Genomic DNA, 27,209 nt, shown 5'->3' with positions numbered 1-27,209 from the left:
CTGAGTGTGCAATCCTAGGTAACCTCATGCTGGATTCATGCTCGGTGCCACCCCATCCTCAGGGGCAGGTCCTAGGGAGAAGCCAATTCCTTCCCTGTTCCCATTGGGGCACAGCTCTGCCCTACGCAGAACATTATAGGAAAGGAGTTTTCACATTGCAGACTCAGAGCAACGTGAAAACTCCTTTCCTGTAGTGTTCTGCATAGGGCCTGGCCTAGTGCCCACCACACAGGCGTGATAGCCCCGTGACCCATCCTGCCCCACAGCATTTACTCTGGGTCCTTTTCCAGGGCCTCTCCCAAGAGTGGGGACTTGTTAGGGCCTGTCTGCTGCCTATTCTCCCAAGAAGCAGAGCATTGGAGGTTCTTCTTGTGGTGCCAGAGACCATGGGGATGCTAGCGCCATGGTGTGGTCCCCCAAGGGTCCTCCCCTTGATTGTGGCCCAGACTTCTTTTGCTCTGGTGTCCACATCTTGGAGCTTCAGCTCAGCTTGCCCCATCTCTGTACCCATACCTGGCTGGGCACTGTGCAGGGCTCAGCCAGGTGCCGGAGAGACCTGCGCCCAGACTGTATCCTTGAGGCCCATTGTCTTATGGGAGAGATGAGCATGCATGTAGCATGTCACCCAAGCGGATATGGTGTGTCCTAGGAATTATAGGTGTGTACCTTTTAGTTGCAGAGAGCCCCCAAGGTACAATGATGTTTTCTTTTATTGATCATAACTCTTAAAAAAAATTATTGGGGTGCCTGGGTAGCTTAGTTGAGTAAGTGTCCAGTTCGATTTCAGCTCAGGTTACCATCTCAGGGTCATGGAATTGAGCTCTACATTGGGCCCTGTGCTCAGTGGGGAGTCTGTTTGGGATTCACTGTCTCCTTTTCCCTCTGCCCCTCCCCCTGCTCATGCACAAACTCACTCTCCCTCTTTCTCTCAAATAAATCTTCTTTAAAAATTATTAAAATATAGGGGCGCCTGGGTGGCTTAGTTGGAAGTGTCCGCCTTCCGCTTAGGTCATGATCCTATAGTCCTGGGATTGAGCCCCACGTTGGGCTCCCTGCTCAGCAGGGGAGTCTTGTCCTTCTCCCTCTTTCCCTCCCCCTACTCATGCACATGCTCTGTCTCTTGCTCACTCTCAAATAAATAAGTAAAGTCTTTTAAAAAATTGAATTATACAGATAATGCATAAATATATATTTTAGTTAGAGAAAATTCTGGCAATATATAAATATATGGGCTTAAAATGTGACAAATTCACTTTCCTCCTCAGAATTAGTCACTATCTATAGTTTATTTTCTCAAATAATTATCTGTGCATTTACACACATTTAACATTTACATGTACAATTGTAGAGGTTTCTTTTTTTTTTAATATCATAAAAATGGACTACTGAAGGTGCTATTCTAGTTTACTTTTCCCCTGACAAGACCCCATCCATAGAGATAGTATCTCATTCATGCCATTCAGTCTGTGGGTATGTATTATTCCATAGCATGGGTGCGTCATGTTTTCTATAGCCATTTTGATGGAACATTTCAGGTATTTCACTTTTTTACTCAACAGTGTTGTAGCAGGTATCCTTGTACACATGGGACTTTGCAGTAAATCCAGACGTTTTCTCTATCTGCATTTTGTTGGGGATTAAATCTGTCAGGCATCACGTGGAAGGTACTGACTTGGCATGGAGGGGGATTAGGATGGGTTCCTCTGAGGAAGGGCTTGTCAGCTACCCTGCAGTCTCCCTAGGGCTTGAGGCCTGAGATAGTTGAACAGTGGCCACTTAAGGGCTGGAGCCCAAGTGGGTACCATGGGAGCAGCTCCTTCAGCACCTTGGACCACCAGCCAGGGGGTTAGGTCACTTGAGGTGTGTGGGAGCAGTGGAACCTAGGAGGGCAGAGGAGGCCCTTGAAGGTGGCAGGTCAGGAAGGGTTCAGCGGTCAGGAAGGGCACTGTTTCAGAGCAGCACATGTCCTATTTCGGTGGGATGTAGAGATTCTAACCTGCACTCCACCCATCTTCCCACAGAGAGAAGGCCTGCCTGGTGGACGAGGACTCCCACTCTTCAGCTGGGACACTGCCGGGCCCCGGAGCCTCCCTCCCCTCCTCCTCTGGCCCAGGTCTGACATCCCCACCTTACACAGCTACTCCGATTGACCACGATTACGTCAAATGTAAAAAACCCCACCAGCAGGCGACGCCGGACGGTACAGTCCCTGTTCTCCCTACTGCCAGCCCAGGGCGGCACGCCAATCACGGGGGAGGGTGCTTCGGGTGATGATTTGCTTTGTTTTGGTGAGGGGGTGGGTCTGGGGTGACACGGGCAATGTTGCGGCTGTTCATTAACCTCATGGCCTCACGGTGATTCTGTGCTTCCGAAACATGCTCAGGGTCGCCACCTGCCAGCTAGCCCACCTGGGGGCTGGGAAGGGGCAGGGCAGGCTAAGGCATCTTGCCTTTGTGAGCCTACATCTTCCCACCTGAAGAATGGGGATGTTGAGGGGAACTTGGAAGACTCTGTGTACTAGCTGTTGGGATCTGCAGGCTGCCTTGAGTGGCCTTCGTGCAGTCAGCCCGGTGATGCTGGCATTGTGCCTGCATTATTACGGCATGTCTTTCTGACAGCCGTGGGAAGCCTGAGTCTCTCACCCCTGGGAGTCCAGACAGTGGGGTGTGGGAATCAGCTGGGACTGTGTATGAGGCCGTCCCACATGGGATAGGGCAGGTGGCGACCTTTGAACCACATTTCTTACTAACATTAGGAGGCTCGCATGCTGACCTCGTAGCTTGATTTCTTCATGTTCTCCTCACCTTTAAAGTGATAAGCTGTGATAAAGTCTTTGCTGAAATGAGCAAAATCGGTGGACTGAGAGGGCGTTAAAGTGCGGCCCTGGGGAGGCAGTGACAATGCCGATAGACACGCAGGCCCTCACTCCCAGGTCACTGATTGCATCAGGCTGTGGGGGAAATAGGCCTTGCTCTGCCTTCTCCAGGGCATAGGACACCCCTCGCCCATTGCATGGGTTCCTGAAGTGTGCCGTGTTGTGAGTGAGAGGGGTGTGAAAGCAGATTTAGGGAAGCACTGAAGGAAGCTAGGCACGAAGGCCCCCTCTGGGCCTCTCTGGGTCCCGGATTTGGTGATCTGAGAGGAGAGGAGACTTGTAGTGCCCTCTTCTGGAATTTGCTTGACCTACAGGGACTGTGTGGAGAGACGTGGAACTGAGTGTGTGCTGCTGCATGACTGCATCACCTCCCTGTGCCCCAGAGAATGGATTCAGTCCTGCACACTTCCTGAAGCAAGGTCCTTCCCCTTCTTACTTAACCCGAGTTCAATAGGAAAACTTCCCTGGTCCCAACATTTTACTCTTGAAAATATTGAGAAAACATACTGGATATCAGCCTCTGCTTTACAAATCCATTTTTGCCAGGTACTCCTGTGAGGATTTAATATCATACCAGCTTTTATGAGAAAGGGATGCTGCTCGTGGCTGTCCACAGGCCTGTGACTGGCACCCCTTCCAGCCCTGCAGGTTCAAGCTGAACTTGGGTAGCAGGAGCCCCTAGAGCTGGAATTGGCTTTCCTGGTGTAGGCATACTCTGGTAGCAGAGAGAAAGGGAGGCAGGAAGGGGCCATGATGCTGCCTGGCCCTACTGTCCAGCTGTCCCATGCTGGCGCACACACATGTACGTGGAGTTGTAGGGAAGCAGAGTGTTGGGGGCAGGCACTGTGTGACATGTCCTAAGTGCCAACATAATGGTTGTTTGCTCTAGAAGTTTGCAGGGGGAGCCACACATATGGGCTCAAATAGAATTTTAATGGTTGTACATTTTTCAATGATTGTAAAAAAATTTTTTTTCAAAGTGATTTCTGTCAGTGATGTGGAGCCACGGTCCGCTTTCACCCAGTCCCAGCCCAGTGTGCCAGGAAGCTCTGCACTGGCCATGCTGTGCTGTGCATACAGGCCTGGCTACATAGCACTTTCAGAACTCCTGCCCTCCTCACCTCAGAAAGAAAGCAGTGTCTACAATAGGAAAATGTTTGGGCCCTAAAATAGCCATGCCCTTAAAATGTGGCCGTTTTAGCTGTTATACTAGCTTGTAGGGAAGGGCCCTGGCTTTGGAGAAGTAGCAGATTGCTGGTATCAGGGGATATGCTGGTAGCCTCAAGGCCTGTACTGCCCGTCTCTGTTCCTGCCTCCTGTGACCCAGCCAGGGCCACTAGCCCTGGGAGGAGAATGTGTGGCCTTACACTTTCCATACAACTCCTCAGCTTGAGACCAGCCTCCCTTGGGGCAGGACAGGGCATTAGTCCTCACTCTAGGCATAGCTGAGCCCTTCTACAGGAAGGCTGAGCCTGTTTCCTCACCTGGAGCCTGTTTCCTCACCTGGAGAATGGGAGCCTCACCGAGCCTGTTTCCTCACCTGGAGAATGGGAGTAATGTTTTTCTTGTGGGTTTAAAGGAATGTGCTCCCACATTGTAGCTACATCCTAGATGCATTCAGCCCCAGGTCATCAGAGTTGGCACAAGGGCCATGCAGCATGGCACAGTGAGAGAAGCCTAGGTCTGAGGCCAGTCATCCTTGGTTTGCACCCAGTCTCTCTCAGGCCGGTGGTGTGACCTCAAAAGAGGGGCCAGCAGGGTCCTTGGGAGCAACAGCCTTGGGAGTAGGCCTGGGCCTGTTTTCTGCACCCTGGATCCTGTCAGAGGCTAACTTGTTACCAGGTAGACAGGGAGACAGGCATTAGGATTTCCCCTTCGGTGTGGCTAGGATACCCCACATTCGAGCTGCCCTTCTAGTTTTGTATATCTCTGCTTCAAAATCAGAAATCAGCTAGGGTCAGTTCTTATTTGGTGTACATTTTTAGGAGAGATTTAGAAAAATACCTTTACATTTTATGTAGATATTCAACATTTGATAGTAGGCTTCTTAGTAGGGCCCAGATTTACTCTCCGGACTGGCCCCACTTGCACCCATGTGCCATCCTGCACTAGCATTGAAAGCTCCCTACAGCCTGTCCACAGGCCTGGCTAAAAACCCTTAGAACTGGCCCTCGGGTTTCTTGGAGACTCCACCGACTCAGATGTGAAAGCCAGCCCTTCTCAGCATGGCTGGGAGGGTACCCACAGCTGACCTGAAGAGGGGCCCTTTGGCCAAGTTGAGACACTGAGATAGAGAACGAACTTAGTAGTCAAGGCTGCCACTATTGGCAGCCCTGCCTGTCTTATTTCTCCCTTCCATCTTGGGACTTGTCCAAAGTCCTGAAATCTTTAGCATTAACACTTCCTAACCAGGAAGAGGAAATCACATAGGGAGTACATTATGACCTTTAAGGAGTTCCCAATGATTGCTGTTTAACATGTTCAAACATAGCATAATGAGATTTCTGAACAAATTCTGTACCCCTTCCCAGCATGGAGTATGTGAGCGTGTGTGAGTAACTGGGCCCTACCACATGGCAGTGTGTGCTTGCTCTGGGCTGGTCCCCCGGCGAGGTGCCTGTGGTCCTAGCCTCACAGTTGCCCTGCAGGCTTGGCCACGTGTCCTGTTTCCCTGGGAGGAAGCTGAGCTGAGGGCAATTGGGTGCTCATCTAGGGCTGCCCGCTTAGCTGGGGTGGAGTCAAGGGAAAGTTGAGGTCTAAGTCTCCTTCCACCCCAGGCCAGAGAAGGCTAACACTGGGAAGGTCCTGTATTTGCTGACCTGATGGAGACTGGATCTGCAGGCATTTCCCTGCTTTGTTTGTTGAAGGTTTGTTGGTAGCAGGGCTCAGGGAGCGGGTTGTTACAGGATGCCTTGGTCTATAACTTGGCCCGGCTTAGCCAGCCTTCAGGATGTGTACATAGTGACTCTGTTGGACAGCCAAGACCCTTGCTATCTACCTGCCATGCTCCATGTCACCTGAGACTCTTGGAGCCCAACTTTCCCTTGACTCCACCCCAGCTAAGTGCCCTATGGTCTGTCTGAGGCTGAGCCTTCTATGGGGTTCTTCAGCCAGCCCGTGGCCATACCTATCTAGTGCCCATCAGCATTGTGCTGGGTGCCTGGAACAATCCTGGTTCCTGCTGCAGGTTCTTGGGGAAGGCAGTGTGAAGCTGTGAATCAGCTAAGGGTCGGAGTGCAACTGAAACCACCCCCAGGAGACCTGGCCTGGCCTTGGTGGGTGGGAGGCCTTCCTGAGGAGGCAAAGCTTAGCCAAGGTCTAGGGGGTGTCAGTGTTTACTATGAAGGTGGAAAGAGAGAACACGAGGGTCAGAAGAGTGGGAGCCATGGAGGCTGGTATTCAGAGTTGCAGGATGCCTATTTGGCCCCATCAATAACATAAACAGAGTCTGCCCTTAGCCCCAGGCTGTAGGGTGTGGGCCATATGGGAAGCCAGGGTGCCCTATGCAAGCTCCCATGTGACCGTCTGTCCTCACTTGCCATGCTGTCACCGTTTGTGTCGTGTCCCATTTGTGCTCATCCTCGCCTGCTCACCCACACTACCTCCACCAATATTGCCCGTGCTGCCCCTAACCCTGACCACACTCTGTTCTCCAGGCTTTGTCTTTCTGCTTGCACTGTCACGGCTCGCTTCAGGGGACAGCGCAGACCGCATGCTTAGTCCTCAGTCCGGCTCCCTGCTCCCCGTGATCAGGAGCTCCTCCATATCTGCTGGTCCTGTGATTTGGAGAGTGTGTGTTCGATGTGCTTGGCTTCTGCCCACAGCCCATGTTCTCAGTTCTGGCCAGATGCAGTGGTGGCCTCCTCCCACTGCCCGTCTGCCTGGTGGGGTGGCTTAGTCCTGTATTTCCATTGCTTTGCTCTTTCTGGCTTTAAAAAATTAACAAAGGCGACAGACTCTAAGATACCAAGCTATCTTCCCAAGGACAAATGTGTCAAAATGCACATCGTGCACAATAGCCAAGACACTCTGAGGTGGGTCCTGTGTGCGCAGGCCACAGTGTCCAGGCTTGAGGCGGGGGGCTACATATGGCATCAGCCCTCACCAGCCTCCCTTCCCAGGGCGAAGGAGAAGTCAGCTTACAGTAAGCAAGCTACATTCCATAAACAGATGTTTCAATGGGGGAGAGACTTGTAGTGGAGCTTAGGTGCCCCTGCATGTGCTCCTGCAGGGTGGGGACTGATGTGGCAGGAAGGGAGGCTGTCCGAGGGCAGAGCCAGTCACCTTTGTTCTCTTCTCCTCCATTCTTACTCTCCAAGGAACCTCTCCAGGCTGTAGCTGGTAATGGCATATGTTGAGTGCCTGCTTGACATAGAAGGGAACCCCATGAGGAAAGCCAGGAGGAGGGCACCCTGATCCCTGCTGCCTGATTGAATCTGTGTGTCCCTAGGCAGTATCTTGGGACAGTGGTTGGTGCCAAGAGGTAGTGCCGTAAGCTAGCCAGGGCCCTGGTGGGTTGGGAGGACTTCCTGGAAGAGGTAGCCATACAGATAGGCCTGCAGGGCCATTTCAGGTGAGGGACAGTGGGAGCAAGGACATGGAGGTTGGAGAGCCCTACTGCATTTGGATACTGAAGCAATTGGGGTGGGAGGAGGAGAGACCTTGCAGTGAGAGAGCTTGGGAAACCAGCTGGGTCTGAGATGGGGCACAAGGGCTCTTTGCTCTAGGTACAGTGTGACAGAACGATGCATGGTGAGGATCACACAGTGAGTGGTGCACATGAGTCCAAGTCTTGTCCCAGCTCTGAGCACTGGGGGGCCAGAAGGGTGGTGCTGCTGTCTGCGCATTGGCCACAGCAATACTCTGAGCACCTGCCTGCATCTTCTGTGTATCTGCCTTTTTATCAGGGGTCCTCGTGTATCTGGTATCTCTTTTGGGCATCAGTCCAGGCTTCTCAGCCTGCCAGAGGGTGCCTCTCCCACACAGTTAGCCTGGCTTCCGGTGGGTGTGTTTTTTCCTGCTGATCATCAGGGCCCACTGGGGCAGAATTCGTCCGGTTGAGAGATTTGTCAAAAGATCAATTCCACCCAAGTTTACTGTTCTTAGAAACCTGTTGCTTTCTAGTTGGCAGAGCATTTGTGATGTTTTCAGGGCTCACTAGTCAGAGTTGTCGCGGATTTTCATGGTACCACGCCTTTTCCCTCAGACTTTCATTGGACTGAACTGATGGAATAAATGGTTGTGAGCTGTTTCTAGTCTTAACTGCTGGAGCAGGTGGAGAAAATGTACCAGGAAACTTGTGTCTTGTAAACAAAGAGCTCTTTTAGGTTGACCTGGAAATCCTGAGAATGTTCAAGGGCTTTGAAGGGAGTCAAACCTGAACCAGAAAAATCCTCAGAATACAGCCTGCTGTCATACTCCATGAAATGGACAGCCTTTCTGTCACCAAGCCAGATCACTTTCCCTCTGTGTCCCCAGCTGTCGTTCCTTTGCAGTTGGCCCTCCAGGCCCCACCTTAGAAGTGGAGGGTGTCGTCAGCAGTTGGCTGGCAGATGAACATCCCTCTAAGGATTCAGGGGCGGGGCTGGGGTGGCCTAGAGGCATAGATGTGAAACATTCCAGTGATTGACAGTAAGGGAATGAAATATTTATAATTTTGCCACAAATATTAATTAGTGTGAACAGATTTTGTGTGGGCAGACTTTTAAAAGAACATTCTGAAGAAGAGCAGAGCCAGCCTGTACAGCCTGTCCACTAGTGAGTGTGTCTTTCCTGTTGATTTCCAGGCAGCTCCTTAAGGAAATCAGGAGTCTGGGCTGTGGTCAGTCCCTGGAGTCCCATTTAGGTACATGCTTCTCTGGAAGGCTCTCTCCACCCAGTCCTGTAAGAGGCCTGGCTTTTCAGTGAGTCTGGCTCTCCTATGCGGAAGAGCTTTACCGTTGTCTCCTGCACTGCCCCAGGACCAGGAGGCCAGGAGAACCGCCAGCCCAGGCCAATTTGCAGAACCTCTAGGTGGTGGCAGAGGCAGGAAGGCAGCCAGTTCTGCTCATCCCTTCTGGCTCTGCTCCAGCAGGCAGGTGAGAGAAGGGAGGGCCGCTGCCTCCAGACTTGGCAGCCTTTGCCTGCAGAACACTGGCAGACCCACCTGGTTCTTTTCTGAGCAGCAGCACAGGCCAGCAGCCTGGGGGTGTCCCACGGTGCCATCGGAAGTGAAGGCAGCACCCCAGGCTATTAGCGTACAATTAGACACAGCCGTATGTCCGCTCATTTGGACCCTTGGCCCACAACGTCCCAGAGAAGGAATGTGACACCCATAGACTGCTTTGAGGAAAAGGTAAGACTATAGCCAGGCCCGGAGGGAAGCTGCGTGTTCTCTAAGCTGGAACTGCCCCCCCCCCCCCCCCATCAGGGCGTGCTGTGAGCATTCATGCTGTGCAAGGTGGTACGAGTCTGTGCTCAATCTCAGTCTGGCTGGCCAGGAGGCAGGGGGGACACGTTCAGAGTGGTTTGGGCCTTCCTTGCCCTGGGGCATCCTTTGCCCACTGACAGAATGATTCTTTAGAGGTTTTCATTCCTCTCTCTCACTCTAATGATGTGGAAATGAACTTAGTTTTCTTTTAACCTAACTTGCTTCTTGGTGTGAGACCTTGGTGTGGGTTGCTTCCTAGTATTCAAAATTAGTATGATTTTAAATAGCTTTGTGCCAACCCTCTCTGAAAGAATTGAAGAGAAACTTGGCCCTGGGCTCTTACTAGCAATGACATGCTTGTGCCCTGTTTCCCAGACGTGCACCTCTTTCAGGGGTGGGCAGGATCCTTGGCAAACACCCCCTACCGTCTTGCTTCACAGGTGTGGTAAGGAGGTCCCAGCTCCAGCCAGGGCACCGCAGTATGCTCTGAGCCCACCTCGAGCTCTGACCCAGCAGCCTGACCTGCATGGGGCGCTGCTTCCAGACCCATGTCACTTCCCTCAGGGCTCCTTAGGTGCTCGCAGGCACCCCTGGGACAAGGGATTGTCCAGGAAATGGTGCGCCCCAGGGCTGATGTTGGCTTTTGTTCTCCACCCTTTCAGAGGGCGGGCTGTTCTGGGTTCCCGTGTGTATGTCTGAGGGACTCGAAGGGAGAGGCCTAGTTGTGGTCCCTCAGCTTACGTGTGCCCTGCTTTTTGGCTGTGGCTGTCATGTTGTTTTTAAAGAGTCTCAGCGGAAGCCCCACCTACTGGGGGTCTCAGCAGACCCCCCTGAAACCCAGCACTGCCCTATCTTCCCCCCAGCATTCTTAGTGCAATCTGCTGCCTTGCCTGCTCACTCTGGTGCATTAGAGCTTCCCTCACTAGGCAGCATCAAGAGGGTATTAGCATGTTGGGAGTAAATATCCGTTTGCTTAAGCCAATCCATGGTTTTTGTAATAATCACAACTGGGATTCCAGCAAATTAGCGATTCTTTAGGCCCAAAGCCCAACAGCTTGTGAGTACGTGAGCTCATCCGGCAGCATGCCAGTTCTCGTGAGATCCTCCTGGCTAGGCTCACTTCCCAGACGCTTGCCACACGATGCGCTGCTCAGCCGTGCAGTGACTACAGCTGCTCTGGATGCTAGTGAGAAGCGCCTGCCCTGGCCTGACTTTCAGAAGGACTTCTTTACTGCAGGAATGTGGCCTGCCATCTTGTCTGAGCCATTGGTGTTCTTTTTGGTGGTGCCAGAGTAAATGCTGTGGGGCAGAAGAGTCACGGGGCTATCATGCCTGTGTGGTCGGCACTAGGCCAGGCTCCTGTGGGGATCCCATTTGTGTGTTGAGGACAGAGCAAGGAGAGCAGTGATATATATGTTGGGATGCCTGGAGCAGCCCAAGTGGCAGATCTGGGATCGGAATATGGGTCTGAGACCCTTGAGTCCTGAGCTCCTGTGGTGACCATGTGTGGCCTCTGAAGGCAAGGGACTGCTTTCCACAGAGACAGCAAACGGTCCGCCCCTGCCATTTCTCTGGGAGAAGTGATTCCCTCACACTGGGGACTTGGGTTTAAGACTTCCCATGAGAGCTACAGGTCTGCCAGGAATTCCTATCTGGTGTTCACAGAGCCTTGGGGTCTGGCCTTACAGGTCAGGTAAGAGCCCCTCACTAAATATGCAGCAGAGGGGTCCAGCCAGGTCCCTGCTCCCTCATTAGTAAGACACAGAGCCTCTGTATTGGCCACTGAAGGGTCTCATATACACTTCATGTCCCAGTTTCTTTTTTTTTCTTAAATATTATACTTATTTATTCATGAGAGACACACACACACAGAGAGAAGCAGGGACATAGGCAGAGGGAGAAGCAGGCTTCCCACAAGGATCTCGATATGGGGATCGATCCCAGGACCCCGGGATCACGACCTGAGCCAAAGACAGACACTCAACCACTTAGGCATCCCTCATGTCCCAGTTTCTATTAGTCCACCAGCCCAGCTGATACTAATACCCACAATTACTGGGCAATGTGCATTCCAAAGGCAGCTAAGGAGGAAGGGCTGTGGCCATCTGAGAGGTGGCTGTCTCCAAACCCTGGTCAATGATCAGACATAGGGGAAGAAGGTAGAGCAGCAGAGCTGCCTTTGGAAGCACAGGCCTAATTCCATGTTCCTCTGTGCAGGTAGGCCCACTTTGGACAACCCTGTCATGTCAGTATGTAAGAAGTGATTACCACCCCATGCACATGGTGCTGCTCGGGTGTGATCTTCAGCCTGGCATAAGCAGAACCCTTTGCCCATTCAGAAAAAAATCTGTAATGTCAAGTGTGAGACATTACTGGAAAAAAAAATCAGTTCAGGTTCTCTGAAATAATGATATTGATAACTGAGATGATATTTTGTGAATGCTTACTGTGTATCAGGCCCCATTGCAAACATTTTACATATATTAACATATTTAATCCTTGTAACAATTCTATGAAGCAGGGCTTTGTATAATATACAGGAGGAAACTAAAATGAAAAACAATTATGGCAATTGCATAGGCTCTCCAACCTAATAAGTGACTGAGCAGAATTTGAACTCAGGCAGCCTGGATCTCCCAGAATCCAGGCCTTTGATTTTGTTGAAACAACTTTACATTTTGTTGCCAGTTTGTTGGCCCACCAGGGTGCTCACTGCTGCCCTCCTAGGGGGCCCCCAGTATTTGAGTTAGTTGAGCAAAGGGTTGGAGGGTCCTGGCGGCTATGTCTGCCTTTCTCCCTGTGTTCCTAGACGCTGTTCTACCATTGACCTCTCCGAGGATGTATAGTTGTGATTCATAGGTGGGGAGGGGACTTCACCTGTTCCAGGTCACACAACTAGTGAGTGGCATGAGAGGAACTTGAACTTGGCTCTCTTGATTGAGAGAGAGCTTCATCCTTCAGATACACAAAGTTGAAGACAAAGTTTTATTTTTTAAGGTTGTGTTTTGTTTTTAATATTGGCTTAATATACTTCTTTAAAAAAATGTAGTGACTGCATTAGGCTTAACAAAATATGTGTTTAAGTGATCATAGTCCACCTTCAAGTGATATTGTACTACTCATGTGCATTGAAGGAAATTCCCATTTCTTGTACTCTTGTTTTCATTCCTTTTTACACAAACTATAAACTCACAATAGGCTGCTACTAGCTTTGCTTTAGGCAATACATAAGAATACTTTAGAGGAATTACACATGAGGAAAAAGAATGTCTTTTCTATTATTTAATGATTTCTGAAGAACTTCATTTCTTTATGTAGATCTAAGTTTCTGTCTGATTTCATTTCATTCTACCTGAAGAACTTTTTTTCAGGCGCCTGGGTGGCTAAGTGTCTGCCTTTGGCTCAGGTCATGATCTCCTCAGTTCTTGGGATCGAGCCTTGCATTGGACCCCCTGCTCAGTGGGAAGTCTGCTTTTCCTTCTCCCTCTGCCTCTCCCCTCCTGCTTGTGTGTGCGTGCTCTCTCTCTCAAATAAATAAATAAACAAATAAACAAACAAACAAATAAATAAAAGTCTTTAAGAGGGGGGGCACCTGGGTGGTTGGCATCTGCCTTTGGCTCAAGTCATGATCCCGGGGTCCTGGGATTGAATCCCTCCTCAGGGGCCCCGCAGGGAGCCTGCTTCTCCCTTTACCTATGTTTCTGCCTTTCTCTCTGTGTCTCTCATGAATAAATAAAATCTTTAAAAAAAAAAACAAAAACTTTAACATTCCTTGTAACTCAGATTCATGGTAAGGAATCCTCTTAGCTTTTGTTTGTCTGAAAAAGTCTTTTATTTCTGCTGCATTTTTGAGAGAGACAGAATTTGAGGTTGACTTTTTTTTTTCTTTTCCTTTTTTTTTTTTTTTTTAATTTAAGTCATCTTTACACCCTATGTTGGGCTCAAACTCGCAAGCCTGAGATTAGGAGTTGCATGCTTTTCTGACTGAGCCAGCCAGGCACGCCTGGGTTGACTTTCTTCCTTTCTTTCAGCATCTTATTTTATTTTTAAAATATTTATTTATTTATTCATGAAAGATACAGAGAGAGAGGCAAAGACATAGGCAGAGGGAGAAGCAGGCTCCATGCAGGAAGCCACAAGTGGGACTCGATCCTGGGACTCCAAGATCACGCCCTGAGCCAAAGGCAGACACTCAACCATTGAGCCACCCAGGTGTCCCATCTTTCAGCATTTTAAAGATGTTATCTGACTTGCATGGTTTCTGGTGAGAAATATGCTGTAATTCTTAACTTTGTTCCTCTATATATCATGTGCCTTTCTCTGCTTTTGAGATTAACTCTCTGTCTTTGGTTTTCAGCAGTTTGAATATGAGACCTCTGAGTGTGGTTTATTGTTGATGTTTTGTTTGTTTTTTAAATATGTGTGGAGGAGTCTTTGCCCTGCTTGATGTTCTCTGCCCTGCAGGAGTCTTTGCCCTGCTTGGTTTTAAATATGAATGGAGGAGCCTTTGCCCTGCTTGATGTTCACAAATTCTTAGCGATTTGATGTTTTTTTCATTATTTTTGGAAAATTTTCAGTCATTATGGATGTGTGTCCATCTCATTTCCCTCTGGGATTCTAATTAGTATGTTGGATCATTTGGGTGCTCTTGGGTACACTGTCTGATTTTCCCCCCATTCTCCTTCTCTCTGTTTGGATGATTTCTACTGACTTATCTTCAAGTTTTGGTTATTTCTCCCTCCACTGTGTCAAGTATGCTGAGAAACTTGACAAAGGCATTCTTTGTGTCTGCTATTGTGTCTTTTATTTCATAGTTCCATCTCACTTCCCAGATTCCCCCTCTGTTCATGCATGTGTCTACCTTTTCTACTAGAGCCTTTAACATACTAATCACATTTATAAATTGCATTAATCTTAGTGTATTTATTTTAGTAATCTCTACACCCAATGTGGGGTTTGAACCCACAACCCCAAAATCAAGTCACATGCTCTTGCAACTGAGCCAGCCAGGTGCCTCTAATCTTACTTATTTAAAATTTTTCCCATCAGGTAGGTCCAACATCTAGGTCATCTCTGAGTCTAGTTCTGTTGATTATTTTCTCTCTTCCCGATGTTCTTTGTGTGAGTGTGTGCCTCATTTTTATATTGAATATCAGATATTATGTATAGGACAGAAGAAACTAAAATAAGTCCTTTTTATGCCTAGAATGGGCTTCTTTCTCCTGTTTCTAGGCTGTTAGGAGGGGGAGTTAGGCTAGTAAGAAGTTGAGGTGGGGTTGGGTTTTGTTGTTGCCATGGTTACCTTCAGTGCATCACTGGCTTCCAGTTCCTATGATCTTACCTTCTTACGCTTATAGCAGGACTGATTTGCCAGAATATTTTCTTCTCTTTTCTTTTTTTTTTTTTTAAAAGATTTTATTTATTTATTCACGAGAGACAGAGAGAGGCAGAGACATAGGCAGAGGGAGAAGCAGGCTCCCTGGGGGGAGCCTGATGCAGGACTCAATCCTAGGACCCCAGGATCACAACCTGAGCCAAATGTAGACACTCAACCACTGAGCCACCCAGGAGCCCCTGCCGAAACATTTTCTCAGTGTTCCATTCCCACCTTCAGCCTTAGGCCTTTTGTGTACACCTAAGGGAGGGTTTCTCTGCATGTTCTTGCCCCCTTTCCTGTGGTAGACTGCTTTGCGTGTTACTCGTGCTTGCTGGCCTGGGGTAAGAGCAGGGCTGGTTCTCTGTTGTCTCTGTCCAGCCTCAGACTTAGCCAGATGTGCCCCTGCATCTCAGGAGTGGGGCTTTTCTTCCCCGAGGGTGAGGGGCAGGAGACTGCAAGTGTCAGGGCCCTGAATGGTTTCTAGCCCCTCCCACAGGAGGTGTTTCTTTTCCCTTCTCAAAGCTGCAGTGGGTCTTCACCTGTACCTGGGAGGCAACAAGATTCAGGCTCTCTCCCCAGCTGGCTTAAGGCTTTTGTTCCTTAGGGCCAAAAGGTCCCCGCATTTCCTGCCTTTCCTATAGCTTCAAACATGCCTCCTCTTCAGGCCTTCACCACCAGGAGGGTTTCCTTCAGTCCCTCTTCCTGCGTTGCCCCTGATCTTTCTCATGAGCACCCGTGGAGGTCTGAGGAGAGGAGCTAACATGTGGGTAGCAAGCTTCCCAGTATCTACATCTCCCAGGGATCTCCGCTTTCCCTCTAGAACAGCACTTGGCCTATAACAACTGGATAAAAATGTCTGCAGGATGCTTACCTGCTTCAGTTGTTGATGCTATTGTGTCTATGTGATAGAAACACTATAGAATAGTGTACTATTGTGCATCTTTTTCTAGCTCCACATTCAGCAACATCATGTTGGCTGGTAGCCTGAAATTGGCGTGGCGGGAGTATTTACACCACAGAAATCCATAAATACTACAAACGTGGGCTTCCCTCTTACCCTGAGAGCCAGTTGTTAACCATTTACCAGAACACTACCATTTGGGAAAACCATACAAAGTTGACCTTGGAGATTGGTGCCTTTGGTGAGTGGCTCAGTGGCCTCCGGGACTGGTCAGGCTCAGCAGGATCACAATGGCTGTGCTCAAGCCATCTCCTCTGCAGGGCAGTCACCAGGACACTCACCCTGGGGAGGCCCCTCCATGTTGGAGCTGGTGTAGATTCATGCTGCTACTCTCTCTCCCTCCTTTTCCCCTCAGAGCGCAGCCAGGACAGCACGGCCGTGGCGCTCTCAGACTCCAGCTCGACACAGGACTTCTTTAATGAGCCCGCCAGCTCATTGGAGGGCTCCCGAAAGCTCTACGTGGAGAAGAAGCTGCCTGTTCCCAATTCCCAAGCAGGATCAACTGGTAAAGACCTTCAGGGGGCCACAGAGGAAAGAGGTATGAAGATCTAGGTTGGTGCGTTAGAACTGCTTTGGTGACCCGTGGCAGTCTGGGCAGTCTGAAGAACATGGGCTCCTGAGCAGCCCAGGGCTGGCCTGGCTCCTGTCCTTGCACCTCTACCTGCTGCTCTGGGACCTCAGTTGGGCAAGTTACACACCTCTCTCGCCCTCTGTGCTCCCTGTAGGGTGGGAGCCATCCGATGGCCCACTCCGGGGATTGTGAGGATGAAACAGGGTGGCTCAGAAAGGTGCTCGCACAGTGCCTGGAGTGCAGTCTGCACTCACTGACACTTGTTGTTGTTATGATCCCCGCAGCCCAGTGTGGGAAAGCCACGTCCATGACGTGAGTGCCCATATTTTTTTTTTCTTGCTATATAGTTATTAAAAAAATCTTTGGATCCTAAATGTCACCAATGTGTTTTCTTTTTAAAAGTCTGAATCGCATTAGGCCTTTAGGAAAAAGTGCCCCCCCTTTTTGGGGCAGGGGGCCCTGATCTAACTCTGGAGCATGCCCAGATCTCCTGGGGCCTTCAAGGCCCCCCTTTGTGGAAGGCAGTGGGCAGGGACTCCTGGGTAGCTCAGTGGTTGAGTGTCTGCCTTTGGCTCAGGGCGTGATCCCAGTTCGGGGATTGAGTCCTATATCGGGCTCCCTGTGAGGAGCCTGCTTCTCCCTCTGCCTATGTCTCTCATGAATAAATAAATAAAATCTAAAAATAAATAAATAAATAATTAATTAATTAAAGGCTTCTTCTTTAAAAAAAAGAAAGAAAGAAACCGGTGGGCAGAGCCCCACACCCAGCTCGCAGGAGAGCACTGGCAGGCTGTGTGTCCACGGTACCACTCAGGCTGTAGCTGGATGGCCAGCTAAGGGTTTTGAGAGCTTTCCCACCCTGGCCAGGGCTTGCCAAACAATAACAACAACTCAGACCATGCTCAGTGACCCTGTACCAGGCACTGTTTGAACTCCTTTTGTCTTCCTAACTACCCTAGGAAACAGCCCTGTGTCTCTTCCCACATTATAGATGAGGAACCTAAGATTCAGAGAGGGTCAGGAATTTGCCTAGGGTTAGTCTGCACCCTTAATCTCTGCCCCATGCTCCCTCTCTAAGTGGGCTAGAAGGAGCAGCTGGGGTTGGTGAAGACCTCCCCTAGGATGTGTCCACACAAGTTCTCCCACACAGGGAGAGTTGAAGTTCAGGGACTCACGAGTAGATGTGGCCAGAGCCCTTCATGCTGGGAATGGCCTGTCCCAACTCTCTGCTCCTCGCCAGCCTCCCATAGCTGGCCTTAGCAGCTGGTGAGGCTGCATGCTATGTAGGTTGGCAAAGGTGTCCTTATTAGGGTCAGGGAAGGTGAGGCTAGTGCCGCACTTTCTCACTAGGCACTTTTTATGCTATCCCAAAACGATGTTGGGTTATGAGATAGCATAAACTGGGTATCTACAACTGACATAAACATACTGTAGGAAGTTTGGAAGGGGAAGGAAAAAGTAACCTATAGTCCCAACACTCTAATACAGCAATTTTTGTTCATGTCCAGTCTTACAAATAAGATTATTTTAGCTATTGGACAGGTGAGGCCTGTCATCTCTGCTCCGTGGCCTATCAAGCAGTGGACTGTTGTGGGTATCGTTGTGTCATCATGGGCCTCTCTTTACCGTGCTTGGGGAAGTGGGGGATGTAGGCTGGGGTGCTGAGCTAAGAGAGTGTCAGCTGTGGTCTGCCCCAAGCTGGGCTTTCCAGACACATGAGGGGCATCCCACCCCTTCCCTCCTTCCATTCAGAGTCAGTGGTTTAAGCAGACATTGTGGGGGCTTGCCACTGGTAAAGAAAATTTAAGTAGAACCAGAGTCACTCCAATAGCTGGTGGACTTGAAGGGAAGCATCCTGCTTCTGTGGATGCATCTCTTCATTCTAAGGCCAGCTTTTCCTCGTAACTACAGTGAAGTTGGTGAGCTTCCTGTCAGGAGAGTAGGTGTAGCAGAGCATGTGTTCTGAGCCCTCGCTAGGCAGACTGCATAGCGAGTAGTATGCTCCTCCAGGCCTGGCTCTGGTCAGTGGCAGTCTCTGACTCATGCTCCTCTAGGCTCCCAGCAGCTTTCGGCTCCCTGAAAAAAGCCAGGATATGGTTCTGGGCCAGGGCTGGGTGTGTGCCCCTAAGTGTGCTCCACACCCCAGCCCTTTTCAGGTGCACCTTCTTGGGTGGCCCTGTCACCAGTGTGCTGCTTCTGTCACGGTCAGTGTCATAGGGATCACTCACAAATTTCATGGGCATTGTTGAGCAGCAGGGCGTAATGAAATCCAAGTCTGTGCCAGGCCCTGGGTGCCAAAGGGAAGCAAGAATGGTTCTGGGAGCCACGCCCTGCCTGACGTCCAGGTGCCCTCCCTCCTATGATGTCCAATGGGCACTGGCTCCTGAGAACTCCCCTCCCCTCTTTACTTCTCCATTGTGGTTTGTGACAAGGTGCTTCCAGGAAGAAGGTTTCTCCACAGGTGGCTGTTAGAGCTAGTTGAAGCTCACCTTCTTAAGGGTCAGAATTTAAAAAAAAAAAAAAGTATAGCGTGAATGTAGTAACAGTAAAGGTTTATTTTTTAAATAGAGGAAAAGCTGCCCAAATTTCACCACCTAAATACAAAGTGCTCTGTTATATCACTCCAAGGGCAGCAGAGTTTGTCAATAGCCTATGTGGTCTAGACCGTGGCCACGGGTGCCTGGCCTGGGCCCAGGCCCTCCCTGCCACGTGGGCCCAGGGCATGATGTGGGCTGGGGATGCTGTTGCAGCTACCAGGCAGAGACCACCATTCCATGGTACACCTGCCCCTTTTTGATCAAGTAGATGACCCTACCTGAGCACCTCACATAAGCCAGTTCTCATTGCCAGCAGCAAGCAACAGGGTGGTGAGAGCATTTGCTTCGCTTGCTTTTCATCTGTAGGAGGAAGTCTTCTCACTTTCACACTGCCAGGGTTAGGATTGGGCCTCCTGGCTGGAAAGTGCTGTGTGGGCTTGTTGGCGCTTCTGACCCCCTTCCTTCCACTGATGTGACCTGTGAAGCTCATTCAGCCATGATAGTGTATGCTGTGGGTGAGGCGTGTTGCCCATGTCTCCTGGGCCTTTTCAGTAGGCTTTTCACTCATTCTGGCATCACTGTTTCTCTCTCTCTCTCTCTCTCTCTGCGTCTTCAGACACATCTGAGCTCTCTTTGGATTAATTCTTGATACTCTGCTTACTTTCCATAAGAAACACGTTCCCGTGTTATCTTTGTATGTGAGCACACACTTAGCCTGAAGCACTGGGAGGCCTGCATCTGCATCCTGTTTCCCTGCCTCTCGTGTGCCTAGCACAGCACTGGGCCCAGAGTTGTCCAGGTTGTATTTGTTGAGTCACGTTTGAAATGTGTCTCTTGAATCAAACACTAGAAATCAGGTACATTTGTGAGTAAGGCGTTAGTGACCCTTGTAAGACACCAGCCCTGAGCAGACTCCTGGTTGCTGTCACTGAGCTCTGAGTGGATGCCTGTGCTCTCCTTTCAGTGGAGCATGGTGTCAAGATCAGATGTGACCTGTTTTTCAGTCATTCAGTCAGCTTCAACCTAGACAGTGTGAGGCTCTGGGCAATGGTGTGGGTGGGGGGGAGGCATCTTTGCATAAGTTCAGTGGTATGGGTGATATCAGAGACGTGGGCACACAAGACTCTCTGCAAACCACACCTTGGGGCCAGGGAGGCCTGCAGGAGGAGATAACACTGAGGCGACACTGAGTGGAGTCCTGAAGAATGAGAGTGAGTGGGGGAGGCAAGGGAGAGAGTGCAGACTGTGTCCAGAAGGAGCAGCAATGAAGAGGTAGGAATGAAGAATGAGGTGTTCCCAGTGGTTGGTCTCAAGGTGTGAGGCAGGAGGGGAGCTAGGAGGAATGGCAGGACTGGTGGGAGGTGGCCTCGAGTGCTGTGCTGAGCAGCTTGGCTCTGTCTTGCTCAGATTCTTTCCTTGGCTGGAAGAGCTTAATGTGCACTTGATGCCTGCATGATTTTGCTTTGGGGAACTTGAGACTTTAGTCCTCAGCCCCTCTGCCCTGCCACAGCAGGCTCCAGCATTCTCCCAGCTGCCACTGCAGTTGGGAAAGGGTCATTAGGGTGGGGGCAGGAAGGGGCTCAGCTCACCATGGCAGACAGGCTTCAGAGTTGGTGCTGGACTGCTTCTCTGGCCTCCTCCATGCAGGCCTTGCCAAACTCCTGGGTGCCCAAGAGGCTACCTTACCCTTGAGGCTTCCCTCCACCCTCTTCCTTCCATCCCTCCTTCCTGGTCCAGTCATCTGTAGCCCCTGCAACCCAGCTTGGGCTCTCCTATGTGTGAGCTCTTGGTTCATGCACAGTGGCAGCAGCAGCCTTGGAGAAGGATGTTAGGTAGGCTACGGGCTGAGGTGCTAAGTGGTAGATCAGGAGCAGTCCTTTGTGTCCTTTCCTGGCTGTTTTATTCCATGCTGGTGGTGGCCATACCCTCCCTCTGTGGATTGCCTCCCCGTGCACCTGCACAGGCCTGGGAGGCAGGACAATCTTATGCTGCCATCCAGAGGGGGCCCCAGAGCCCCGCTTGCAACCCCCACTATCTGCAGCCTCGTGGCCCCTCTGCTATGTGCCAGCTGGGACATCCTGTTTCACAGGGGAGGAGACTGGGAGGTTGTAGAGGCCTCAGCCAGCAGGGGCATGCCTCCTGCTGCTGGGTCTGTTGAGCTCAGCACCTGTCTACCAAGGTCACAGACCTAGCTATGCCTGTCACCTCACTAAGACACCTCTTTTGCTGGTGGTGGACCACTACTGAGGTGACTTTCCTTTTCTTTTCACTCATAGGAAAAACTGAGGAGTCCTTGGAGAGCACAGAAGGCTTCCGGGTCACAGAGCAAGGCAGCCAGAAGCCTGCTGCAGACCCCCCAACCTCTGCGTGCATTGCTGTCAAAACCCCAGCATCTGCACCTGCCCTGTGGGACGGGAGGAAGAGAGCTGATCCCCCCGCGGAGCCAGCAGCCTTTCCCCAGGGGCTGCCGGCCGGGGCAGAGGAGCAGCGCCAGTTCCTTACAGAGCAGTGCATCGCCTCCTTCCGCCTGTGCCTCAGCCGCTTCCCCCAGCACTATAAGAGCCTCTACCGACTGGCCTTCCTCTACACCTACAGCAAGACCCACCGGGTGAGTGAGCTGCCAGCCCACACGGGGCATGAGAGAGATCTTCCCAGGGCCCATGAGTGTCTGAGTGCTGGTGGACAGAATAAACCCAGATGGCAGTTGCTCAGGGTCTTGGGTAGTGGTGCATGGAAGGGATAGGGTAGGAGAGGTGTGGCGGGGGGGCGGGTTCATAAAATTGTGGTCCAGCTTTCCAGGTGAGAGTTGATGGGGACCATGGATCAGAGCAAGGGACCAAGGGAGGAGCTGGTATGGGGGCTGCTCCTGAAGCAGGATCTGAGGCTCAGGTACTGGCCGAGGGCTGAAGGATGAGGACCTGCTCTCTCAACAGCTCTTGTCTGTGAGGGCTGGTGGAGTGATTCTTACTCCACTGACCGGCTCCCTCCCTGCTACTGTTTACCTGTCCTTAGTATGGCTTTGCAGACACATCCCCCAAATGCCTTATAGAGGCGCCCCCCGCCCCCCTCTGTCCCAGGGCCTTGCTACAGGCTCAGTCCCCTCCAGACATATCTTGCAGAGAGGCCTTCTCACCATCATCCTGCCCCTGGGCTTGCCCCTCCGTGCAGCTGCCATCTTCACAACCTCTGTTACATGGGGGTTGGGTGCTGACAGCCTCCTCCAGCTCTTTTTGGAAAGCAGATGATGTAGCAATTCTTAACAGCTGTGCCCCAGGCTTAAGAGCTCTCAGGGGCTTCCCAGCCGGACTGCTTCTACTGGCATGTCGCATCTGTGCAGGGAGTGTGGCATGTGTGCTCTTCTACTCCCTCCTCACGCACCTGGGGGCACTGGAGAAAGTGCTCCTGGTCATGGTGCCTGCCCCCATGGAGCTACATTCTAAGCTACGTGCAAACAAGCAAATTAAGCTAATCCCATTTTGACACATGCTACAAAGAAGATAATGGGGTACACACAGGAGTAGGTAGGGGTGCTGCTGCAGCACCATGAAGGCACCCATTAAGCTGAGACCTGTAGGGTGGCCTTGGGCAGAATGGGAGTCAGCGGGCAGGTTGGACGACAGGGAGAGAGCCCAGATCAGGCAAATTGCCTGGGCATGTTGCAGTGCTGGGTAAGCCAAACTGGTGTGGTCCAAGACCAGAGAGGGCCAGGGTGGTGGGGTTACCCAGGGGCAGCCTTTGGAGTCTGGCTGTGGTCTCTGGTTTTGTCTGGCTCAGAAACTTTTTTCTCCCAGAGACCCCCCACTGGCCCCTTGCCCCTCCTCACCAGCCTCTGTGGGACCTCTGAAAAACCAGGAAGGGCAGTTGGCTGGAGAGATGGAGCCTGGCTTGGTGCTGGTTACATGGCTGGAAGTTGTTACTTGACAAAATTCTGTTTGGGTACTAGGCACAGGTAGGTGCCCTGTCACAGTTGTGATTGCCCAACACACTCATGTGGCTTGGTTGATTTCTGTTGGAGCAGAACAGAGGAAGCTGGTGTCAGCAGGCCTCGAGAAGGAGGGGTCTGGTTCTGGGCTTTGTCTCTGCTTCAGGGCATCTGGCTTCTCTGGCTGCCACTGAACCGCCTGAGCCTGGTACCCTCACTGCTCAGTTTTGCAGTGGACCTTACCTCTGGTGCCCTGGGCCTTCTGGACCCAGGCAGACCTGGGTTTTAAGAAAACTCCCCTCTGCAGCAGTCTCTGGGGACTCAGCCAACATTGTCCCTGCCCCTGACCATGCTCCCGCGCTGCTTTGGGAACTTTTCTTCTTCCCTCTTTTGAGAGCAGTGGAGCCCAGTGCAGGAGCTTCCGTGAGTACTGGTTGGAAGGGAACATCCATCATCTGGATCTCCTCTCCCTACTTGGGCATCCCCCTTTTCTCATGCCCCACGAAGCAGCTGTGTAGCCCCTTCCAGCCCAGCTGTGGTCAGCTCTTAGTAGGACTTGGAGCTTCCTGTGCTGAGCTCAAAACCTTCCTCACACTGTGGCTGTTCTCTCTCTACTGCACATCTGATACCTGGCTCAGGGCCACACACTGGGGGGTGACAGCCTGGCATCAGCTCAGGTAGCTAGCATCACCCTGGCCCAGTTGCTCCACTGCTCCCCCCCTTCCCCCCGCCATTAGGTCATCCATGCTCAGTTTGCTGTTTTGGTATTTCTGTGACTGTCCCTAGGTCTTATTGTTTACCCTCTAATGGTCTGAGGGGTAGGTGCCCCCCAGCTGATCCAGCCTTCCCTGGTCATGGGGACAGAGGCTGCCTTGGCTTCCTTCCTGGAAAACCTTCCCACAGCCATCACACTGTTTCTGCTGGCTTTTCTGTTAGCTGCATTCCCAGGTTGGGTTCCTTGGCTTTCTGAAATGGAATGCTGGTCTTGATTATGAGAGAGACCCCTCCTCTCTTACATGACAGTTGTGTGTAGATGCCGGATATGTCTCAGGAGCTCTCCAGGCTGCCACACCCTAGACCTTGATGCACCCCGGGTGGCTCTACTGGCTCTTTTGCTTACTTGACTTAGAGACCTTTGCTGAGCAGCAGGTGGTGTCACCCCAGCTTGAATGGCCTGTTGTTGGCACCTCACTGCACTGAGAGCTTGAATCAAGGCCATCCCTGTCTGGGGCATGCTGTTGTTTTGGGGGCTGGGTGTGGTTCTGCCCAGGCCCTGGGTTTCAGGGGGATCAGGGTATAGATCTAGGGGACATGACCAGTGCTTTCAGTGACTAATGTGGAACCATTAGCTGATAAGCAGCGACTGCTTTCCAAACACAGCTGTTTGGTAACAGATACTTCCCACTGTGTATATTTAACAGCAGCACATTTCTTCATGAAATCCGCCTATGGGCTTGGCAGTGGCATTTTCCTGTTGCCATCTCATGGCTCAGTGGCCAACTGGTTGAAACATCCATCATCCCTGCCTTCAGAGAGGCCCCAGGGGCTCTGCAGGTTGACTCCAGATCCTTTGGGTCTTTTAAGCAGCCCCCAGCTGAAGCTCTGTTCTGTTCAGAGGCCTCCCCACCCCAGGCCTCTACAGAGAAACTGTCCTCAGGACACAGGGAATCACTTGCTTTAGCTGTTGGCAGCAGGATTTCTGGAGGAGGGAGAGGAAATGTGGGCTCTGAATGTGGGTTCATCTAGGTTCACATACCAGCTCTGGAGTGGGGAGGATTCTTCTCTTGTACTCGCACAGGATTATTGTGACAATGAGGTGAGGGGTTGGAACCCTTCCCATTGGGCCTTTCATCAGGACCCCAGAGCCCATTTCCTCAGTATCTTCTATGGCTCCTAGCCCCCTCTATTAGGCCTTCTGAGGGCTCAAACATTCCCTGAGGGACCTTTGATGCCTGCCTAAGGCCCCCTCCTGCTGTGCATAGGCTGACCCCCTGGACCTCCCAAGGCAGGCCTCCTGCTAGCCTACACCAAGGGCCAGGGCACTTGAGGAAGCAGAGCTCCCTAATGCTCTCCGCACCTTAGGGAAGATCACACATGCTGATGGCCATAAGGGCCCTAAGTCTAGCTATTATATCACTTACAGTCTCCAAGATTACAGTCTCCAGCAGGACTTTGAGCCCCAGACTGTCAGTCCATGCTCAGAAAAACCTGTCTCCTGGAGTCCACATGAGCACCCCAGGAGAGAGACTACATGGCATTGGGAGCTTCCAATGTGAGGCTTCTGAAATTCACTAATGAGAGCCAGAAAGAAGGCTGAGGGATGGGCGCCCCATCCCTAATTCCCCCTACCCACTCCCTGTGGCTCAGCTGGGAAACTGAGCCCCGCGCTTCAGCATCTCTTGCTTTGAGGGGTCTGGGACAGAGTGGGTTATAAGATGGTTCCTAGAGCCAAACAGTCTTGAAAAAGAACAAACTTGGAGAACTCATACTTCCCAATTTCAAAATTTACTGCAAATATACAGTAATCAAAACTGTGGAATATTATTCAGCCTTAAAAGGAAGGAAATTCTGGCATGTTATAACGTGGATGAACCTTGAGGACACTATGCTCTCAGTGAAATAAGCCAGACACACAAAAAATCAAACACTCCATGACTCCACTTTAGATGAGGCATCTAAAGTAGTCAAAATCAGAGAGACAGAAAGTGGAATGGTGGTTGCCAGGGGCTGGGGGAAAGAATGGGGAGTTATTTAATCAGTACAGAATTTCAGTTTTTATAATAAAAAAGTTCTAGTTGTACAACCATGTGAATATACTTAACACTACTGAACTATACAATTAAAAATGGGTAAGATGGTAAATTTTATGTGTTTTGAACCACAACTGAAAATAAACAGTGTAGTATTAGCCTAGGGATAGCATAATGGAATAAAACTGGAAGCCCAGAAACAAAGGCATACATCTATATGGTCAGCTGATTTTTTTTTTTAAGATTTTATTTTTATTTATTCATGAGAGACACACACACACACAGAGAAAGAGAGAGAGAGAGAGAGAGAGGCAGAGGCCAGAGACACAGGCAGAGGGAGAAGCAGGCTCCATGCAGGGAACCTGACATGGGACTTGATCCCGGTTCTCCAGGATCAGGTTCTGGGCTGAAGGCGGCGCTAAACCGCTGAGCCACCCGGGCTGCCCTGGTCAGCTGATTTTTGACGGGTGCCAAGATACTTCAGTGGAGGAAAGGACCTTCTTTTTAACAGATGGTGCTGGGATAGTACAAAAGAATGCAGTTGGACCCCTGCTTCATACCACCTACAAAAATGAACTCAAAATGTCTCAGAGAGTTCAACTTCAGAGCTAAAACCTGTGAAACTCTTAGAAGAAAACAGATGTCACTCTTCATGACCTTGGACTAGGCAGTGGTTCCTCAGCTATGACTCCCAAAAGCACAGGTGATAAATAATAAATAAATAATAATAATAAATAGGGCACCATCAAAATTAAAAACTCATGCTTCAGAAGACATTATTGAAATGAAAAAATGGTCCACAGAAAGGGAGAAATATTTATAATCGCAGGCAGGCACATCTCATTTTACTGCATTTCATTTGATTGTACCTTGCAGATACTGTCTTTTGTTTTATTTATTTATTTTGTTAAGATTTTATTTATTCACGAGAGACACAGAGAGAAAGGCAGAGACATAGGGAGAGGGAGAAGCAGGCTCCCTCTGGGGAGCCTGATGCGGGATTTGATCCCAGGACCCCAGGATCATGCCCTCATCCAAAGGCAGATGCTCAACCACTGAGCCACCCAGGCGCCCTGCAATAAAGTATTTTTAAATTAAAAGTATATACATTGTTTTTTAGACATGATGCTATTGCACATTTGATAGACTTAGTATAGCATAAACATAACTTTTATATGCGCTGGGAAACCAAAAAGTTCATTTGGCTCACTTTCTTTTGGTATTCACCTTATTGTGGTAGTCTCGAATGCAATCCACAGTATCTCTGAGGTAATGCTTTTATGTGGTAAGGGACTTGTATTTAGAATATATATTTTTAAGGGATCCCTGGGTGGCGCAGCGGTTTAGCGCCTGTCTTTGGCCCAGGGCGCGATCCTGCAGACCCGGGATCGAATCCCACATCAGGCTCCCGGTGCATGGAGCCTGCTTCTCTCTCTGCCTCTCTCTCTCTCTCTCTCTCTCTCTCTCTCTGTGACTATCATAAATAAATTAAAAAAAAAAAAAAAACAATCCTTAGAATATATATTTTTAAAAAACCTCTTACGGGATCCCTGGGTGGCTCAGCGGTTTGGTGCCTGCCTTTGGCCCAGGGCACGATCCTGGGGTCCCGGGATTGAGTCCCACATTGGGCTCCTGGCGCGGAGCCTGCTTCTCCTTCCTCCTGTGTCTCTGCCTATCTCTCTCTCTCTCTCTCTCTCTATCATAAATTAAATAAATAATCTTAAAAAAATTAAAAAAATAACAAAATCTCTTACAACCCAATAATTAAAAGACAATGTAAAAGTGGGCAAAGGATCTGAATAGAAAT

At 50.4% G+C, this 27,209-nt stretch overlaps 1 protein-coding gene across 7 annotated transcripts in view; it reads left to right on the top strand.

Annotated features, from left to right (window-relative positions):
- Positions 1 to 27,209, top strand: part of CABIN1 (calcineurin binding protein 1) — a 151,489-nt gene that overhangs the window by 68,738 nt on the left and 55,542 nt on the right. For 5 of the 7 annotated variants that reach the window (XM_072803443.1, XM_072803444.1, XM_072803447.1 and 2 more), the window contains 3 exons: positions 2,022 to 2,200; positions 15,978 to 16,160; positions 21,007 to 21,338. In XM_072803443.1, the coding sequence (XP_072659544.1) occupies positions 2,022 to 2,200; positions 15,978 to 16,160; positions 21,007 to 21,338 (694 nt within the window). The remainder of the gene's footprint in view (positions 1 to 2,021; positions 2,201 to 15,977; positions 16,161 to 21,006; positions 21,339 to 27,209) is intronic. The other 2 variants (XM_072803448.1, XM_072803449.1) reach the window with 1 other exon arrangement.

This window comes from Canis lupus, chromosome 27 (genome assembly GCF_048164855.1).
Source record: "Canis lupus baileyi chromosome 27, mCanLup2.hap1, whole genome shotgun sequence".
In the NCBI taxonomy this organism is placed as follows: Eukaryota; Metazoa; Chordata; class Mammalia; order Carnivora; family Canidae; genus Canis; species Canis lupus.
This window is presented reverse-complemented; position numbering and strand designations above follow the sequence as displayed.